The 21,770-nt window shown below is 40.0% G+C and overlaps 1 protein-coding gene and 1 pseudogene across 1 annotated transcript; one reads left to right on the top strand and one right to left on the bottom strand.

The window, feature by feature from the left end:
• Nucleotides 1-743: 743 nt before the first annotated feature.
• Nucleotides 744-3,444, top strand: LOC112068694 (ADP/ATP translocase 2-like). Its single transcript, XM_024135892.2, has 4 exons — nt 744-961; nt 1,900-2,386; nt 2,519-2,659; nt 2,831-3,444. The coding sequence occupies exons 1-4, from the start codon at nt 851-853 to the stop codon at nt 2,986-2,988; spliced, it is 897 nt and encodes a 298-aa protein (XP_023991660.1). The 5' UTR covers nt 744-850; the 3' UTR covers nt 2,989-3,444.
• Nucleotides 3,445-5,136: 1,692 nt separating this feature from the next.
• Nucleotides 5,137-21,770, bottom strand: part of LOC139023976 (uncharacterized) — a 35,853-nt pseudogene continuing 19,219 nt past the window's right edge.

Raw genomic sequence — 21,770 nt, 5'->3', positions numbered from 1 at the left:
GGAACAGGCCTGAAGATATTAAAAATACAATTTCATTGACAATTAATGATAATTACAAAGGCCTTAATCAGCACATAACATGGAGACGCGCGCGCTTCCGGCTCTTCAAACGCATAATTTGCTACAGGTCAGGCTATGAAGCAAATCCTCACCACATCATTAATAACATCACATTGTTAAAAAGTTGGCAAGCTAAGCCAAAGTCTTCAAAGTCGCATGCGCATACCAGCAACAATGTCACCCTCTCGACCTCGCTGTTAACGTGTGAATGTTGATGGCCTAATTACGAGGCCTATCACATTCATCAGAACAATAAGACCTATTTTGAATTATGAAGATACATTAAAAAGCCAAGCTTAAAATTACGTTTTAAGAACATAGCCTACCCATGCGTTAATTTCACATTGTATCATGGTTCCCACCCTAAACTGCGATAAAACTTTGGCCTAAAGAATAAATAGTAGCCTACATAAATTATGATAGAAAGCTGCGATGTTGTGGTGTTATTAATTAGCAGAATAATAAATATTATCTAACACCACTGTGTCATTGGAAAATTACTTGAATTTGCCCTTTAAAAGTCCCCAAGTGTTCCATTAAACTTTATTTAATGGACATGGCTAAGATTTGAACCTTAACCTAGGATATTTATTTAGCCTCGCCAATCTGTTCGACCGTCTGCATATCCATCATCCCCAAATTCTCGCGATATATAGCCCAGATATATTATGCGGGATGGGGGCGCTTCCTCCACTTGGAGGGGCGTTGGGTTTCTTTGAGGGTGTCTTGGTAAGGACTGTCTGGAACATTTAGGGTCTGACCTCTACTCCACGAGGAGGAACTTGAAAACATGTCGGACGCGGTGGTTAGCTTCATTAAGGACTTTTTGGCCGGTGGCATTGCTGCTGCCATCTCCAAGACAGCTGTTGCTCCAATTGAGAGAGTAAAGTTGTTGCTCCAGGTAAGACTAAGTGAGAATAATTGTTTTTCAGTCTCAGTCATAAAGTTACTATATTATTGGTTATCCATTGAGTGCGCAGAAGTCACACTTTTAGAGTAAGATTGTAATAAAATTAGATACATTTCGCAAATGGAATTCCTGCAGACAGACATGCGAAAAGCGCGTTGGAGACGTTTCTTACGCACGTGACTTGTAGCTGTCCAAGGTGCTATAGAGCTTTCTAATTGGATTCGATAGGACTCAGGTTGGCGTAGTTGGCCTTTCGTTCACCGAATCATATGAAACCGAATCATATGAATTTCAGGTCATTAAAGAAAAAGTACTATTTTGAATAACAAAATGTTAATTTATTTGATGCGTTCTTTATATTTTTAGTGTTGATTTCAAGTACACGTAATGTTATGTTTCGATTAATAGGATTATAATTCATTACGCTAAAATACCGATAATCGTTTGGATAGAAGAGCACCGATATTTGGTTTAGGCCTAGGCTACAGCTAAATTTATCCAGACGCATGCAACCCAATATGCACAGGCTGTGCTCAAGTGGCATGAAGCAATGGCCAGTGTACAACAGCGCTGAGAATAGCTGATTATAACAGAAATTGCAAACATGCATTCGTACAAACCTGTGATTATTATTGAATTAAAGTGAATTAGGAATTTGTCCCAACAACAAACTCAATATTGTTAGGCTCTTGCTATAAGATAAAACTTCAGTTGCTAAATACAAAGTAGGCCTAAAGCACAATGAGAAAATCCGATTGACATGCTTTTTTTTTTGCTTACTGAATTGAGGATAAAATGAACAATTATTTGTCTTCTGTTGTTCTGCTCTCCAGGTCCAACATGCCAGCCAACAAATCACAAAGGAAATGCAGTACAAAGGGATCATGGACTGCGTCAGGAGGNTTGTCTTCTGTTGTTCTGCTCTCCAGGTCCAACATGCCAGCCAACAAATCACAAAGGAAATGCAGTACAAAGGGATCATGGACTGCGTCAGGAGGATTCCCAAAGAGCAAGGCTTTATCTCCTTCTGGAGAGGCAACCTGGCCAATGTGATRCGTTACTTCCCCACCCAAGCCCTCAACTTRGCTTTCAAGGACAAGTACAAGAAGATCTTCCTTGGAGGAGTGGACCAGAAGACACAGTTCTGGCGTTGGTTCGCCGGTAACCTGGCATCRGGTGGCGCGGCCGGTGCCACCTCTCTTTGCTTCGTTTACCCACTTGACTTCGCCAGAACCAGGCTRGCGGCCGACATCGGAAAAAGCGGAGCRGAGAGAGAGTTCAGCGGTCTTGGCAGCTGTCTCAGCAAAATCTACAAAGCCGACGGTATCAAGGGCCTGTACCAGGGATTCAACGTGTCTGTCCAGGGCATCATCATCTACAGAGCTGCTTACTTCGGAGTCTACGACACAGCCAAGGGTGAGGAGCATGAGCCAAAGTCAAATCATAAATCTAAGTAGCTGTTTGCAATTGGGATGTTGTTAAAAGTTGTGTATTTTACAAAGAAATAGGCGCAGAATCCAAARTATGTTGCTCTACGTCATCTTCTAGGTATGCTGCCCGACCCCAAGAACACGCACATCTTCGTCAGCTGGATGATTGCCCAGAGCGTCACCGCAGTCGCCGGTATTATTTCATACCCCTTTGACACCGTCAGACGTCGTATGATGATGCAGTCAGGACGCAAATCAGGTGAGCCAGCCTACTCGTTGATTCATATCAATGAATAGCCTACTGTAACTGATCCATGGAAATATTSCATTGGTTTTATGCACYCGCKCATTATGCTTGGCAATTGTCATTGAGTTGCCTACTAGAGGCCTATATATCGTATTTTAATGATCAATGTGTCAAATTCAATAGCGGATATCATGTACACTGGCACGATCGACTGCTGGAAGAAGATCGCGAAGAACGAGGGAGGCAAAGCKTTCTTCAAGGGGGCCTGGTCCAACGTGATCCGAGGCATGGGCGGTGCCTTCGTCTTGGTGCTCTACGACGAGATCAAGAAGTACACATAAGCYTTCACAACTCCCTAAAGAATCCCTTCACCACATGTCTTAATTCTATCATATAATGATAACAGCTTGGGTGAATTATCGGGGTAGATGTGTATTCTATTGAGCCAGCCCAGGAGTTGGTTGCTAGTTYTCCTTCTCGCCAGTGTATTTGGTCAAGTGAGCAACGCACCGACTCTGAAACCTGTATATATCTTACCCAAGATGTACACAAAAACACACATCCAAGGCCTACCAGTTGACTGTCAAACTGGTCCAGAAAAGGGATTTTTCAATTGAATTACATGCCTACTGCAAACAGATTGCATCCACTCTTCTCAGTTCTTTCTCTCATAGTAGGCAAAAGGAATGTACTCTTCACAGCAGCCGCTGTCTACCGATGTTCCTGTGTTGTCATATCTCACATGTCCCACAATAAACATTATGTTAAGAAGAATAAAGATGAAAAATACCTACTAAGCCCTCTGCTTTGGTGCATTTCTTTGTCATTCATATTTGTTTTATTGTAATGTATACAATATATAATATACAGTATAACATAAGTCGAAACATTTAGGTAAGGTTTACTAGTTCCAGGCTCTGACTTGGTCTATTATAGGGTTAGAAATATCATCCATCCCATTTCTTTGGGCTGCTATAGAGATCCTTCTATTGGGAGCCAACCTAGATGGGAATCATATAGCCCAGTGTCTCATTAGCTGCCATGCTTCGTAGTCTGTTATGTATGTAACAGATGCAATACAAATCCAATATTACTCTCATTTTCTCAAACATCAGGTTTTACTAGGCTATACATACACATTACTATAAATGTTGGGTGAAGGGGTGACATAGAAAAGACAAAAAATATACAAATGTATTACTTTTCATGTGCTAACCATCATAAACCAATTTATTTGAGCAAGCTTATAGTACTAATTAATTACAACTACTGATTAAGCATTTTCCTTGTTCTTTTCTCTTTTGATGACATATCAATCAAATGTATTTATAAAGCCCTTCTTACATCGGCTGATGTCACAAAGTGCTGTACAGAAACCCAGCCTAAAACCCCAAACAGCAAGTAATGCAGGTGTAGAAGCACGGTGGCTAGGAAAAACTCCCTAGAAAGGCCAGAACCTAGGAAGAAACCTAGAGAGGAACCAGGCTATGAGGGGTGGTCAGTCCTCTTCTGGCTGTGCCGGGTGGAGATTATAACAACATGGCCAAGATGTGCTGGGCCAGTCATCCCTGGCAGCTAGCATGTCACTCACTTGTTGGACTTCTGACCATGACACAGCCAATCACTGGCCTATATCCCCTGCCACTGTTGTAGCCATCGTGTGTGTGCGACATTATGTCATTGTGGGTGATAATTATTCATATCCACAACATGCCAGATTTGCTGCCTGTTAAGTGTGTCTGCATTGGCAGTCTTTGTTGCCATGTGGGTGCCATGCAGCTAACTGGCCTACAAAAGACAGCTGCCACAAGTGGGAAAGTCCTGTGGACATTGTTTGAGCTCCTTTGACCACGGACAGACATGAGTGGTGCGGCAACAAGCAGCTTTATTGGAAAACGTCAAGAAATTTGCACAGGATCACAATGAAAAAATATATATGACTAATTCTCCCATGATATTCTAAAAAAGCTTGACTAGAACACAAATATCTCTSATTATTCATCATAATGTAACAACAATTACAGAAAAATGTATGAAAAGTTCCACTTGAACAAATTTCACAAGAGTGCAAATAAAGCATGGCATACTTAGTACTTACTCTATTCACTAAGCATATTGATAGGCACCACCTGCTAAGCTGACAAAATTATATATWTTTTTTTATTATACCTGAACCATATTAGCTACCGGTCAAACGTTTAAGAACACCTACTCATTCAAGGGTTTTTCTTTATTTTTACTATTTTCTACATTGTAGAATAATAGTGAAGAAATCAAAACAATGAAATTGCATTTCAATTAACAGGTGCGCCTTCTTAAAAGTTCATTTGTGGAATTGCTTTCCTTCTTAATACGGTTGAGCCAATCAGTTCTGTTGTGACAAGATATATAGCCAGGCTATATCTCCCATTACAATAGAAGTACAGTTCACAATACTTTATAGCAGCTAGAGTTGGTCCCGGGAAGCAATAGTGACACAGTTTTATGAGAACGGTTGTATAACGGCAACACAATATCATTCTTACATCATATAGGACTGGTTTCCCTGACCCAAATTAAACCTACTCCTGCACTAAAAAGTATTCTCCAAGGAAAAAAATGTAAGTTGAAAGTTCAATTGAAAGTTCTTCTAGGCTTAGTCTAAATCTGGGAAACAGCCAATCAGTGTCAGATCCCTTTATTTACGAGTATTGTGTGCTAAAACAGAATCACTGGACAAGTGCATGATCAGAGCACAATGGAGATTTAGTTTCGACAAAGTGTGACCACTTTCCGGCTTCGCACCTCTCTGACACAGATCCTTCATTGTGTGGGACACTCCTAACAAACTCAACTTAACCATCTGGGGGAAGAATGTCAAACTYACTTTGGATCAGTGTTTAGGGGCAAGTATTGCCTTATTGGTAAGGTCTTGGAAGGGGTGGGGGAGTTGGGGAATGGTGCTCCTCCCTGAGCACAGCTCTCAGCACCAGGTTGCCCGGGATGCTGCCGCACTGGCATGCCTGGGTAGGGGTGGCGMTGATAGRGATGGCAGATGATGCCCTGGCACTGTGGTGGTGGAGATTGGTACTGCCAGGCCTGGGGATTCTTCCTGAAGAAATAACAAGACAACAGGGGTCAATACTACTACTAAATTACATACTATCACTAATACATTAATTACATACTAGTATTACTATACTACACATATGACGTACTACCTTCTCCCAAATTGAACACCCTCAATGTAAAAAGATATGGGCAATGTACATTTGAGTACTACAGTACATCACATTTGACATTTGTGAGCTAAATATAATCCATGGGGGAAAAAACGAACAAAAACAGCTGTGAGCAATTGTTATAATTTTGTACACTTTAAACACGGATAGATCACTCAAAAACGATATTTTAATATTTGTTCATAAAAAAATTGTGCATATCAGCAGCCACTTTCAGTACTGAGCAAAAACAGTGATGATGATGCGTGATACTGAAAATTCAGGCAGCTACACAGACACTATAGAAGCTCCAATCTGTTTGAGAGCATTTTTTTACTCTCTAAATATTTAAATGAGCAAGAAATACATGTCATTGTTGCATTAGTTTGTGAGTGGGAAACACACCCAGAGTACACCAAACATTAGGAATACCTTACTAATATATTGAGTTGCACCCCCCCCCTTTTGCCATCAGAACAGCCTCAATTCGTTGGGGCATGGATTCTACAAGGTGTCAAAAGCGTTCCACAGGGATGCTGGCCCATGTTGACGCCAATGCTACCTTCAGTTGTGTCAAGTTGGCTGGATGTCCTTTGGGTGGTGGACCATTGATACACACGGGAAACTGTTGAGCATGAAACACCCAGCAGTGTTGCAGTTCTTGACACAAACCGATGCGCCTGGCACCTACTACCATACCCTGTTCAAAGGCACTTAAATAGTTTGTCTTGCCCATTCACCCTCTGAATGGCACACATACACAATCCATGTCTCAATTGTCTCATGGCTTAAAAGTAATTCTTTAACCTGTCTCTTCCCCTTCATTTACACTGATTGAAGTGGATTTTTACAAGTGACATAAAAAAAGTAACCTTTATTTAACTAGGCAAGTCAGTTAAGAACAAATTCTTATTTACAATGACGGCCTAACCCGGCCAAACCTGGACGACGCTGGGCCAATTGTGCGCCACCCTATGGGACTCCCAATCACGGCCGGATGTGATACAGCCTGGATTTGAACCAGGGACTGTAGGGACGCCTCTTGCACTGAGATGCAGCACCACTTGGGAGCCCAAAATAAGGGATCATAGCTTCCACATGGATTCACATGGTCAGTCTGTCATGGAAAGAGCAGGTGTTCTGTTTTGTAAACTCAGTGTATACTATCATCCAAAGTTGGCATGTTGAATAATTTTGCCATATTAAACTATTTTACAATGTGCAAATATGGACACTTTGTGTTACTACCTCACACAAGCTTGCATTTTCATCTCACATCATTTGGGGGYAWTTTTTTTTTTTTTTTTTTACTCAGATTGGTGATGTTAATATAAAACTATATAGTCATCAAGATCAAGACACTAAATCGATTGCTTTAAACAGATTCATATCTTTGGTTTGGTACCGTAGGACTTATGAGTTGTGAAATTTAAACTCAAGTGGCAAGGGAAAATCGGGGTGCTCTCTTTATAAAAGCCTCTGTTCACAGCAAATTGTCCCAGTTCCATTGATTTCCATGCAATATTGACGCACTATTGATTACAGTAGAACAAGCTAATCAAGTTCAGTCTGGAGTGACTGCTTGGTAAATGTTGACACGTGCGTAGGGCTGTTACGGTGACCACATTACCGCCACACCAGCAGTCACCAGTCATAAAGGTGACTGCGTGAACGTTTAGTTACGGTAATTAGGCTTCTCCAAGCCCGATGCTGCTGATGGTCTTTAGTAGCCTACCAAATTTGCTAATTGCCTGGTACTCAGCACTCTATTGTCCCTCTAATTACACTGACATCAATGGAAATGTGATCGAAAATCGAATCAAACACTTCATGAGTCCATGATCTCATGTTGCACAACATTTATATATATATATATATATATGTGGAGTCAAGCGCAGGAGAGAGCAAATTGCAAGAAAGGGCATTTTATTTACAAGTTCAAAGAACGGGAACAGGACCACAACAGTAGCCACAAAACGACAGGAACGCAGTCCAGGAAAAAAAAACGCAACCCAAACAAATGACAGCTACACAAACAATCCCGCACAAACCCAAGAGGGTAGGGCGAGATCAAATATCCCACTAATAACCTCAACTAGAACCAGGTGAGCAACAAGACAGACAAAACCAAACGAAAAAGAAAAGGGATCGGTGGCAGCTAGTAGACCGGCGACGACGACCGCCGAGCGCCGCCCGAACAGGGAGAGGAGCCACCTTCGGTGGAAGTCGTGACAACAGGAGTATATTCTACCTGGCTGGCATGAAAATGAATCACAGGAAAAGCGTCCTCCATTCGCTACTTAAATGCATAGATTACGTATTTTTTTCTCCTGCCCGTTTTGAGATGAGTGCATGATAATGTTCCATTCTATATCAAAACAAAATATTATTTAGTATATGTAGAGATAAGATTAAATCTGTCTGTTGGGTGACAATATTATCCTATCACTTGTGAATGATATATTATAACTTGTGAATGATGCCCAGAAAGAAACAATGCATAACTTTTTTTTGCTACTTTTTCAAATCATAATCGCAAACCTCATGTAGCCTAGCCCATAGGGCTATATGTTTTGATACGTTTTGTATCACAACTAAAGTGGCCAAATAACTTTTTAAAATGTATGCACAATAATCTGCTTCACAACGGGCGTAGAGCCTAACTGGCATACATACGCAGCATGTGAGTTTGAAGTTTGGGGAAGATCATTTTCTCCATAAAAATGCACCTTTATAATAAAAGCAGTACACGCATAATAGCATTTGCGGTCACTTTTGATAATGGTGTTTTCCCGCTAATGGAACGTTCACGCTTATAGCCTACTGTTGTGCGCATTGCTGCACTTATAATGTGAAGAAATAGCCTAATAGCTTATCAACTTTTTAAGCTACGTAAATGTTCTGATCAGTTGCATCAGCCTCATTGCGTAAAACAGTTTTTGAGATGCTAGTGGTTGTATTAATTTGGAATCTATCACATCCCACAACAGTCCCGGACTATGTTTGGAATATCTATATCTCACACAGAATAGGTCAACTTTTGTACTATTGGGGATAGTAGATTGATATAGGCTAGTGTCTTTGCTGTCCGTTYAGCCTAATCACCTTGTTGGCTGYCAAAAAGTAAATGTGGACAGTTCTTCCAATATCTTCAATATGCGCCTCGGAATTAGATAAAGACGCGCGCATTTGCGTCCCTGATGTGTCTGTTTTCACTTGTAGTCTGTAAGAAAGACCCGATCACGTGACAGAGAGCCATGTGAGTGAGAGGTGCTTCGAAGCAAGCAGCATGCAGGGAGAAGGGAATTATAATTATAACGGCCACTGGCCGCAAATGGCATGGATTCTTTTAGGGGGCATTACAGCCACACAAAGGGGATGCCGTTGGGAAATTCGAGGCATTATCAAGTGCTTGTCAAATTGTGAATGAGAGAGAGACTGATGAAGGCTGCACAAAAAAACTAAGCAGAGTTCATGCCTTTCATGCATCTTTTTTCAAATCATCATTAGAGTCGCATCATGCAGCCTTAGAATGCATTAAAAATCAAAACATATCATAACTAAAGTTACATTAATAACTCTAAATTAAGCATATAGGAGTACCTGTTTCTTTGTTAACCGCTCACCACAGAATAGCCACATGTGCACACTCCCTCAAATCGTTTGGAGAAAATATCCTTTCTATTTTATTCAATTGCATTCTTCATACTATAAAATAATGCCATGGAATTCTAAGAAAATCTCATCTGCTAAATGAACTAGTGTAGCCCACAGCCATATGGCATAGCCAGATCAGTACCTAACATAAGGACAACTCGCAGTATGCTATTCTGTTCTTCTGAAACAGACTACATTTTCACCATATCATGTTTCTTTAGACCTGTCTAAAATAAATAATGAATTTATTGTGAAGGTTTAGGCTATACTACATGGATTTATTAGACTTTTTAAAATGTAGATGTTCCAAAGGTCTGCATCAGTGGCTTGTAAAGCCAGAAGATGCGGAAACCAGAAGATGCTAAATGTGTTTATGTTAATCAACGGTCAATTACCGTGAGACTGGCAGTTATTTGCTTGACAATCACCGGCTGACGACATTTTGTGATGGCCACAGCCCTATGAATGTGTAGTTACTAATTTACCAAAATACAAGTAATCTGAACACAAGTGTGACACGTGTGTATACAGTAGGGAGTCATTTTTATGTTTTGGTCTTCAAAATATCACAACTTATTTTAGCATATTGATTATGAATTTGGACATGTAAAACCAGTGTTTTGACACTCGGCTACAGTATATATAAATAATACATGACAACAGGAAGCAGCAACAGTATCATTTTCAACTTATGTTTTAGGAATATAAATATAAATGTTAACACAATTTTTCAACATGATTCTGCTTCATCATGTAAAAAAATCGTGAAAATAAGTTTGTCCTGGCTACAGTGGAAGTGCTCAGTGCCTATGATCTCGAAAACATTACATGCTAAAAAAAAAAGATTATTAACAGTGGTCTAATGGAAAAAATAACAAAAGACGTTTTTGGTGAAGTGATCCTTTAAAAGAACAAAAATAAAAGATGCAAATTCAGTCTCTCTTAAGGAATGACAGAAATAAGTATGGTCTTAGGGCTATTGAGAGCTATTGAGCATCAGTTCTTCAGAGAGGTTACCTGGTGACGTTCTGCTGGAGGTCCGTTCCATATTGGAGGGCGATCTGTCTATGGCAGAGATCGCGGTGGCGATGCCCAGGTATCCGGCCTGGCACTGGTAGTCTGCCAGCTGCTCTGCCCTCTTCCTGCCCCGGGTGGGCCTCACTGACTCTAGCCTCCGCAGGAAAGCCTGGTGAGAAAGGGTGATAACAATTTCTGTGAAGGGTACCTGTATAAATGTCTTTCTAAGACAGAGAAGAATGGGAGAAACTCCCAAAATACAGGTGTCCCAAGCTTGTAGCTTCATACCCAAGAAGTCAAGGCTGTAATCGCTGCCAAAGGTGCTTTAACAAAGTACTGACTAAAGGGTCTGAATACTTATGTAAATATTATATATATATTTCCTTTGTCATTTTTGAGTATTATGTGTAGATTGATGAGGACTTTGAATTTTTTAAATACATTTTAGAATAAGGCTGTAACGTAACAAAATGTGGAAATAGTCAAGGTGTCCAAAAATGGATATAGCAACTGTTGATTGCCCCTTTAAAGGGCAGACTCAGCGAAATTATGTTGCCACGAGCAGCACTGCAGATATTAAGATGAGCCAGGGCACCAAAACAGCGGAGAAGTTGATCCTCGCGCTTCAGCGCTCTTAGTTGATGCGGAAATTGATCCACTATGCTGTTTACTTTCTGCATCTACGTCATATCGTTGACTCTACCTTTAACACATGATTTACAAAAGATGACGGTATCTCGATTTGTGACAGCCGCAAAGTATGTGCTGGTAGTTGGATAAAAACACAACATATATACATTAACTGTGAACACTGTGTCGTGTCTTTGGTATCGTTAAATTGAAGACTTTTAGTTTTATCATAGATTCCTGTAATTAGGGATTACGCGATCACTTTAGTAATAACGTAACTAATTAACTATGAATTCGAGGGCACCAGGGAAAGTTATTAGATTACAAAGTTATCATTTCCCAATATAACCTTTCAGATATTTCATATCTGATCAATGGTCTTCTAATTAATGATTGATTTACTCTACCTTACGTCAGTCTCATTCCAAACGTCGTAAATCGCTGATCTGCACGAACCCAGTCTTCACTATGAGTCATCCATACATCAATTGTCTTAAATCATTTATTTATTACTAACTAATTAATTCACAGAAATGCATAAACAAACAAACTTAAAATAGTTACATGAAATGYTGGYAGSAATATGCCCTAGTGGGCTYAACCGGCATGGCGGCTGTTAGACAAAGGGAAAGTTGCGTTCGACTAAGAATTCACTACAGAGTCCATAARTATAACAATTGACATGCTAATCCTTACACATGAACGCTCACTCATTCGGGAACAATTGCAATCAATATATATATAGTTACGTRCAGTGTGTGTGTCGCCTTGGTCGTTGGAGAGAAGTTCGTTTTGGTTGGAGTGAAGTTCTGTCTCGGTTGTGGATTGTTCAGAGGGACATTCGTTATAGAATGATTGTTTCGGCGGTTGTCTTTCTTCGCGTTCAATGATACCGAATTCCTAGCTGCAGACTAGAAGTCAATATCAAAACTTGTTATTATTGGTATAAGAGTCTTAACCACGTGGTATAGAAAGTAATTCTACTCAACCTTCGTTCTCCTCCTTGGAGGATAAACATGGTCTGGGGTAATTTCTTAAGAGTTGGCTTTTATTCAGATAGCAGAGAGGGGTGGTCCCATGGTCTCTGACCCAACTGGCTCAGGGGCGGTCCTTGGATTTAGTTCAAATACAACCAAATAGTTCAAATAGTTCAAATACAAATACAATTCCTTCATTAAACAGTTCAAAATCATATTACACAATTATACAAACAGTATCATACTCACTCATTCATTTTATACAACAAACAGATGTTAACCTCATATCTGAGGTTATTATATAAACAGCGGTATGGTAATGTGGTCAACCCGTCTCTCCTGAGTTTCCCACATGGGGACAAATGGACRGGTTCATAGCTGGACCTTCACCGATCATTCCTACTTGTGCAGGAATATGAAATATGTTCGTACCTCAAGTTCTGTGAGGTGGAAGAGAATTCCTTTGTCCTGAAAGTTTACCCTCTGTCTTAATACTGTTTGTGGTGGGGAGATTCTCAGGAATTTACGACATCTCTCTGTGATCACAGCATGGGTTGAAGGAGTGGAGGCAGGGAGAGGGGYATGGGGTTTGCTATACCCACGCAGGCAACGTCATGACAACTGTATGTCTACTGCACAGCTTTTGTATGTGTGTGAGTGAGTGAGAGAGTCAGTGAGTGAGTGAGTAAGAGAAAGAGAGAGAGTACTATTCAACTTATGTTGCGCAGTAGTTCATTCAGAGATGGATTTGGTTAAATCCAGTAAATAAAGATGAGCAAGCAGATGAGGTTCTATGATGTCATAGATCCCACATCGACCCCACACCCCTTTTCCATTCCTTGTTATATTACACGAGAGCAACGCTTTGCTCCTCTCCCTAATGTAACTGGTTGGTTGGCCCTTAGCCATGACCTTGCCCTTATTGGAAGAGCATGGCATGAGTTTACAGTAACTCTTCCTTACACACAGTCCACACTAATTAAAACTACTTGACCCCTCCGATCATGTTCAATAGCTAGGTCTCTTGCAAATAGATTTTATTTCAATGAGAAACTGGATAAATAAAAGTGAAAATTAAACTAAAGTATTAGCCGAATACATTACCAAAACACAAAGAAATTGGTCATTATGGCACGATCATGTGGCATTTTTATATACATTTCAACTATCTAATATGACTTCTCATACACTGTGAGTAGACAGTTCATGTAGAAACAGAAATGTTTCCAAGGCCATACCACCAGAGACCTTAATGACACCGGGAGAGAGGATAGTGAAACCTGAAATTCAGAGGTAAAAACGTGGCCCACCAATACAATCTCTCAGACAGTGTGTATAACAATATCATAAAACAGGCATAGAGCCAGGTAAGGACAAGGTATTCATATTTCTCTCAGGTCACACTTTGGATAGTSTCAAATTATAATCTACAGATGGTCAAACTATCTTTTTGATATGCAAGAGTGTGAGAGGGAGGGAACTCCTCAAGAGGGGGAGGCGAGTAAGAGAGCGAGAGCAAGAGAGAGAGAGAGTGAAAGAGAGCACTGCAAGACAGCTATAGTACTGTACAGTCTGTTCCAGCCAACACACTGACTGCTCATTGCACAATAACAATGGGAGTTTTGAAGATAAAAGGGTGACTTTTTGACATATCACTGCAAACAATGAGCATTTGGGGATCAATTCCCAATTTCTTTTTACAAATTAATACAAAATTAAAGCTGAAATGTCTTGAGTCATTAAGTATTCAATCCCTTTGTTATGGCAAGCCTAAATAAGATCAGGAGTCACATAATAAGTTGCATGGTCTCACTGTGTGTGCAATTATAGTGTTTGACATAATTTTTTAATGACTACATAATCTCTGTACCCCACACATGCAATTATCTGAAAAGTCCCTCAGTCGGGTAGTGAATTTCAAAAACAGATTCAACCACAAAGACCAGGGTGGATTTTCAATGCCTCGCAAAGGGCACTTATTGGTAGACGGGTGGAAAAAAATATATACACTACCYCTCAAAAGTTTGAGGTCACTTAGAAATGTCCTTGTTTTTGAAAGAAAATCTAATTTTTTGTCCATTAAAATAACATAAAATTGATCATAAATACAGTGTAGACATTGTTAATGTTGTAAATGACTATTGTAGCTGGAAACAGCAGATTTTTTATGGAATATCTACATAGGTGTACAGAGGCCCATTATCAGCAACCAATGGCAAGTTGTGTTAGCTAATCCAAGTTAATCATTTTAAAAGGCTAATTGATCATTAGAAAACCCTTTTGCAATTATGTTAGCACAGCTGAAAACTTTTTCTGATTAAAGAAGCAATAAAATTGGCCTTCTTTAGCCTGTTATGGCTGCAGCCCGACACCGGAACACCTATGAAAACATCCAGCTCAAGTGCAGGGCGCGAAATTCAAAATCTATTTTTTTTAAATATTTAACTTTCACACATTAACAAGTCCAATACAGCATTTGAAAGATAAACATCTTGTGAATCCAGCCAACATGTCCGATTTTTTAAATGTTTTACAGAGAAAACACCACATATATTTATGTTAGCTCACCACCAAATAAAAAAGAGGACAGACATTTTTCACAGCACAAGTAGGATGCAAGTAGCATGCACAAGCCAACCTAACTAACTAGGAACAACCTAAATAACTAGAAAAAACTACCTCAGATGACAGTCCTATAACATGTTACACAATAAATCTATGTTTTGTTCAAAAAATTTGCATATTTGAGCTATAAATCAGTTTTACCTTACTGCTACCATCATAGCTACAGTCAGAAATCGCACGGGAGTAGCCAGAGAAAATACAGACACCAACGTCAACTACTAATTACACATCATAAAACATTTCAGAAAAATATATGGTGGATAGTAATGAAAGACAAAGATCTTGTGAATACAGCATATTTCCGATTTTTGAAGTGTTGTACAGCGAAAACACAATATATCGTTATATTAGCTTACTACAATAGCTAGCACACAGCAGCATTGATTCTAGTCAAACGGTAGCGATAGCACAGTTCGACAGATATATGAAAAAGCATCCCAAATTGGGTCCTTATCTTTGTTGATCTTCCATCAGAATGTTCTCCAAGGGGTCCTTTGTTCAGAACCGTCTTTATTTGGATCCAGAACGAACGATTCCCTCTTGAATTAGCAAGCACACTGGCCGTGCGGCGCTAACCTCTCCTTCTTGACAAAATTTTGCGTCGCATCACGTCTAAAGTCCAGAATAAATTTCAATAATATAATTAAACTATATTGAAAAAACATACTTTAGGATGATATTGTGACATGTATCAAATAAAATCGAAGCCAGAGATCATATTCACCTTTAACGAGGGTTTTCCAGGAGCCGAGTTCAGGTCCAACTTCGCGCCCAGGAAAAAAAATAAAGTGCGCACATCTCACTCCAAGAGGTTGTGTTCAATCCCAGGACGAGATAATCAAGTCATTTCTGCTCTCACTTCCGCATGACACCCAGGGAAGGCGTATGACGTGTTTCTACAGTCCTAAGTGACATGCCCTTTTATAGACAAGCTCTTGAAGAGAGACATCGATTTTGGAAATCTCACTTCCGGATAGGAAATGGGCTGTAAAAAGATTCTGTTCCACTTAGAGAAATAATTCAAACGGTTTTAGAAACTAGAGACTGTTTTCTATCCAATAGTAATAATAATATGCATATTGTACGAGCAAGAATTGAGTAAGAGGCCGTTTGAAAATGGGCACCTTTTTCCAGTTTTTCAATACGCCCCCTGCTAATTGATCATTAGAAAACCCTTTTGCAATTATGTTAGCACAGCTGAAAACTTTTTCTGATTAAAGAAGCAATAAAATTGGCCTTCTTAGACTAGTTGAGTATCTGGAGCATCAGCATTTGTGGGTTCGATTACAGGCTTAAAATGGCCAGAAACAAAGTCCTTTCTTCTGAAACTCGGCAGTCTATTCTTGTTCTGAGAAATTAAGGCTATTCCATTTGAGAATTGACAAGAAACTGAAGATCTGGTACAACGCTGTGTACTACTCCCTTCACAGAAACAGCTCAAACTGGCTCTAACCAGAAAAGAAAGAGGAGTGGGAGGCCCCGGTGCACAAGTGAGGTAGAGGACAAGTACATTAGTGTCTAGTTTGAGAAACAGACGCCTCACAAGTCCTCAACTGGCAGCTTCATTAAATAGTACCCGCAAAACACCAGTCTCAATGTCAACAGTGAAGAGGCGACTCCGGGATGCTGGCCTTCTAGGCGAGTTCCTTTGTCCAGTGTCTGTGTTCTTTTGCCCATCTTAATCATATGGCTTTTTCTTTGCAACTCTGCCTAGAATGCCATTATCCCGGAGTCACCTCTTCACTGTTGACGTTGAGACTGTTCCATGGTGTCCACATCACCAACAAACTATTATGGTCCAAACACACCAAGACAGTCATGAAGAGGGCACGACAACACCTTTTCCCCCTCAGGAGACTGAAAAGATTTGGCATGGGTCCCCAGATACTCAAAAAGTTCTATAACTGCATCATCGAGAGCATCCTGAGCAGTTGCATCACCACCTGGTATGTCAACTGCTCAGCATCCGACCGTAAGGTGCAACAGAGGGTAGTGCGTACGACCCAGTACATCACTGGGGCCAAGCTTCCTGCCATCCAGGACCTATATCCTAGGCGGTGTCAGAGGAAGGCCCAACAAATTGTCAAAGACTACATTCACCCAAGTCATAGACTGTTCTCTCCGCTATCGCACGGCAAGCAGTACCGGAGTACCAAGTCTAAGTCCAAAAGGCTCCTTAACAGCTTCTACCCCCAAGCCATAAGACTGCTGAACAATTAATCAAATGGCCACCTGGAAAATTTACATTGACCCCCCGCTACTACTCGCTATTTATTATCTATGCATTTTATTACCTTTATCCCTACCTACATGTACAAATTACCTCGACTAATCTGTACTCCCGCACATTGACTCGGTACCGGTACCCCCTGTATATAGTCTCAATATTTTATTTTGCTACTTTAAAAACATTTTTTTTAAACTTTYGTTTATTTAGTAAACATTTTCTTAACTCTATTTCTTGAACTGCATTGTTGGTTAAGGGCTTCACGGTAAGGTCTACACCTGCTGTATTCAGTGCATGTGACAAATACAATTTGATTTCAATATCCTTTTGAGCATGGTGAAGTTATTAATTACACTTTGGATGGTGTATCAATATACCCAGTTACTACAAAGATACAGGCGTCCTTCCTAACTCTGTTGCCGGTGAGGAAGGAAAGCATTGAGGAAGGAAACCAGGCCAATGATGACTTTAAAACAGTTGGAGTTGAATGGCTGTGACAGGAGAAAACTGTGGATGGATCAACAAACACCACACATTCATACCCTCTGCACTCCTTCCCTGGAAGAGAATACAAACTCTTGCAAATCCTCTGTGTGATGACTGGTTTCATTCGTTATTGTATGAAGTTGCTGTTTATTTGCTCTGCCATTATTGTTATATGAGGTATGCTTGGTGGGGTTACCAAGAATTGTGGAAGGACTGTGATGTGATGTGGGATCTATAGGGTGTGTATTCTTTTTTCTATCCGCTGGCTATCTGGTCAACAAGCTACACTCTAGGCAGTCTCTTCTGTTGATGTGTGTGGGTCTGGTAGTGGTACTCTCGCTGTTCTACTATTTTCCTTTCGGCAGGGTTAATACCTGCCTGGCGCCCGAACAAAATCTTCTTTACCTTTCTCTAATTAATACCGCTACAAAGTAATACTCCAAAACAATTGTCAAAGTGATTTAACATTTTGCCCAAATACCAGGGTGCTATGTTTGGGACAAATCCAATAAAAAATGTTTAAATTTAACCTTTATTTAACTAGGCAAGTCAGTTAAATTCGTATTTACTATGATGGCCTAGCGGGGAACAGTGGGTGAACTGCCTTGTTCAGGGGCAGAGCGACCGATTTTTACCTTGTCAGCTCAGGGATTCGATCTAGCAACCTTTCAGTTACTGGCCCAACACTCTAACCACTAGGCTACCTGCCACCCCACACCAATACAACACATTACTGAATACCACTCTCCATATTTTTAAGCATAGTGGTGGCTCCATCATGTTATGGGTATGCTTATAAACCTTAAGGACTGGGGAGTAGAGTGAAGCAAAGGCAAAATCCTAAAGGAAAACCTAGTTCAATCTGCTTTCCTCCAGACACTGGGAGATTAATTCACCTTTCAGAAGGACAATAACCTAAAACAGAAGGCCAAATATACACTGGAGTTGCTTACCAAGAAGTCAGTGTACAGGTCCATAAGTATTAGGACAGTGACACAATTTGCGTAATTTTGGCTCTGTACGCCACCACAATGGATTTGAAAGGAAACAAGATGTGCTTTAAGTGTAGACTTTCATCTTTAAATTTAAGTTTTTTTTCATAATGTATGTACGAACCGTGTAGGAATTACAACCATTTTTATACATAGCCCCCCAATTTTAGGGGCTCAACTTATTATCTATGCATAGCCACTTTGACAACCCTACCTGCATGTACATAATTATCTCAAATACCTCGACACCGGTGCCCCTGCACATTGACTCTGTACCGGTACCCCCTGTAGCCCCGCTATTGTTATTTACTGCTGGTCTTTCATTATTTGTTTTTCTTATCTCTTACATTTTTTTACTTATTATTTMTTTMGGTATTTTCTTAAAACTGCATCGTTGGTTAAGGGCTTGTAAGTAAGGATTTCACTGTAAGTTCTACACCTGCTGTATTCGGCGGATGTGACAAATACAATTTAATTTGATTTAATCATAAATTAAATTGTGAGTTTTAATACTTGGTTGCAAATCCTTTGCAGTCAATGACTGCCTGAATTCTGGAAGACATAGACATCACCAGATGCTGGGTTTTTCCCCTGGTGATGCTCTGTCAGGCCTTTATTGCAGCTGTCTTCAGTTCCTGCTTGTTATTGCAGCGTTTTGCCTTCAGTAAGTGAAATGCATGCTCAACTGGATTCAGGTCAGGTGATTGACTTGGCCATTCCACTTCTTTGACTTAGAAAAGTATTGGGTTGTTTTCGCAGTATGCTTCGGGTCATTGTCCATCTGCACTGTGAAGCACCGTCCAATGAGTTTTGAAGCACTTGGCTGAATCTGAGCAGATAATATAGCTCTAAATACTTCAGGAATTCAGCCTGCTGCTTTTATCAGCAGTCACATCATCAATTAATACTAGGTAACCAGTTCCATTGGCAGCCATACATGCCCATGCCATAACAGTACCTCCACCAAGCTTCACAGATGAGGTGGTATGCTTCGGATCATGAGCAGTTCCTTCCTTCCTTCCCATCATTCTGGTACAAGTTGATCTTTGTCAATTTTTTWWATTTTTTATTTAACATTAATTTTATCTTTATTTAACTAGGCAAGTCAGTTAAGAACAAATTCTTATTTACAATGACGGCCTACCGGGGAACAGTGGGTTAACTGCCTTGTTCAGGGGCAGAACAACAGATGTTTACCTTGTCAGCTCAGGGATTCAATCCAGCAACCTTTCAGTTACTGGCCCAACGCTCTAACCACTAAGCTACCTGCCGCCTCATCTGTCCATAGGATGTTGTTCCAGAACTGTGTTAGGGTTCGTTTCTTTCGTATCATCATTGGCTCATTGGTGAAATTAGCATTATGACAATATATTTAATTAAATCATTCAAAAACCTTTATTAATGCAAGTGCAGACAGAAGTTGACAATCAGGAACATAGCACGCATGTTTCCGAGTAAGTTCTYCATCAAACAAAAGGTCTCAAGTTGTTTTATTAAACCGAAGTCCCGCCTTAGTGATGTCACTGACTACATCATTACCTTTTTACTCCTGAGACCAAAACCCTGCATCCACAGCTATACAAACATAGAGTTTCAGTGTTAATCTAAAAGCTAGGCAATAAATGTCCCCTCCCCAAAGTAGATTTATTGTYGAATATCTGAGTACTCTCTTATCTCCCACACTCCCCTGCAGAGTTGTCTCAGTCACACATTATAAGAGGGACCTTTTTATAAGAAAGAGAACTAAAAAACTATTGTGGAATACTAAACCTCTACAATGAATATATATATTGTTAATCTGTAGTCTAGTACCCTATAAATGTAAGGAGGGAGTCTTATAACCCCTCCCCTTCTATTAATATAACATAAGCATAATCAATTATTCTAATACATCAAACATCTGTACAGCCCCAAATCATGACCGCTAGGTGAATCCTGACAACTGTACAGGCTTTTTTAAGATGTTTTTTGGCAAACTCTGATCTGGTCTTCCTCTTTTTGAGGCTTACCAATGGTTGTTGTATTTACTCTGGTGAAGTCTTCTCTTGATTGTTGCCTTAAACACAAATACGCCTACCTCCTGGAGGGTGTTCTTGATCTGGCCAACTGTTGTGATGGGTTTTTTTCTTCACCAGGGAAATAATTATTCTGTCATCCACCACAGTTGTTTTTCTGTGATCTTCCGGACCTTTTGGTGTTCCTGAGCTCACCAGTGCGTTCTTTCTTTTTAAGAATGTACCAAATAGTTTATTTGGCCACACCTAATGTTTTTGCTATCTTTCTGATGGGTTTGTTTAGATTATTCAGCCTAATGATGGCTTGCTTCARTGGCAGTGACAGTTCTTTGGACTTCAAATTGAGGGTTAACAGCCACAGATTCCAAAGGCAAATGCCACACTTGAAATCATCTCTACACCTTTTATCTGCTTACTTGTACATTAACTAATGAGGGAATAACACACACCTGGCCACAGAACAGCTGAGCAGCCAATTGTCAAATTACTTTTGGACCTTTAAAAAAGAGGGGGGGGGGGCACATTTAAAAAAGTGCTGTAATTCCTACACCGTTCACCAGATTTGGATGTAAATACCCTCAAATTAAAGCTGGAAGTCTGCACTTTCAGCTCATATTCATGATTTAATTTCAACTCCAATATGCTGTGGTAGACAGCTACAATAATATTAACTTGGTCACTGTCCAATTATTTATAGACCTGACTATGTTCCTGAGTGGCCGAATTACAGTTGACTTACATCTGCTGGAAAATCTATGGCAAGACTTGAAAATGGTTGTCTAGCAATGATCAAGAACCAATTTGACAGAGTTTAAAGAATTTTGAAAATAATAAATGGGCGAATATTGTACAATCCAGGTGTGCAAAGGTRTTAGATACCTGAAAGACCCAGGGTTGTGAATAATTATGCAAATTAGATATTTTTGTATTTAAATGTCAATAAATTAGCAAAATAATTTAAAACATGTTTTCACTTTGTCATTATGGGGTATTGTGCGTAGATGGGTGAGAAACCCCCCCCGATTTAATACATTTTGAATTCAAACTGTAACACAACAAAATGTGGAATAAGTCAAGGGGTATTAATACTTTCTCAATGCACTGTATCTAAAAATGTAAAATAGCTTAACTATCAATTTAAAAGCAGTGCTAGAGTCAAGAGAGACTATGCTGTTCCCAATACTTGAGGTTAATTTAAAATCCATCAATTATATCACATCCATATGGGGGTGTCGAACAGTGCAATTGTAAAGATGCCTCTTTCTGCGTCGACACGTCACCCTATGTGAAGTTTACT

Source organism: Salvelinus sp. IW2-2015, unplaced genomic scaffold (genome assembly GCF_002910315.2).
Source record: "Salvelinus sp. IW2-2015 unplaced genomic scaffold, ASM291031v2 Un_scaffold649, whole genome shotgun sequence".
Classification (NCBI taxonomy): Eukaryota; Metazoa; Chordata; class Actinopteri; order Salmoniformes; family Salmonidae; genus Salvelinus; species Salvelinus sp. IW2-2015.
The sequence above is the reverse complement of the archived record's forward strand: the minus strand, read 5'-3'. Positions and strand labels throughout refer to the sequence as shown.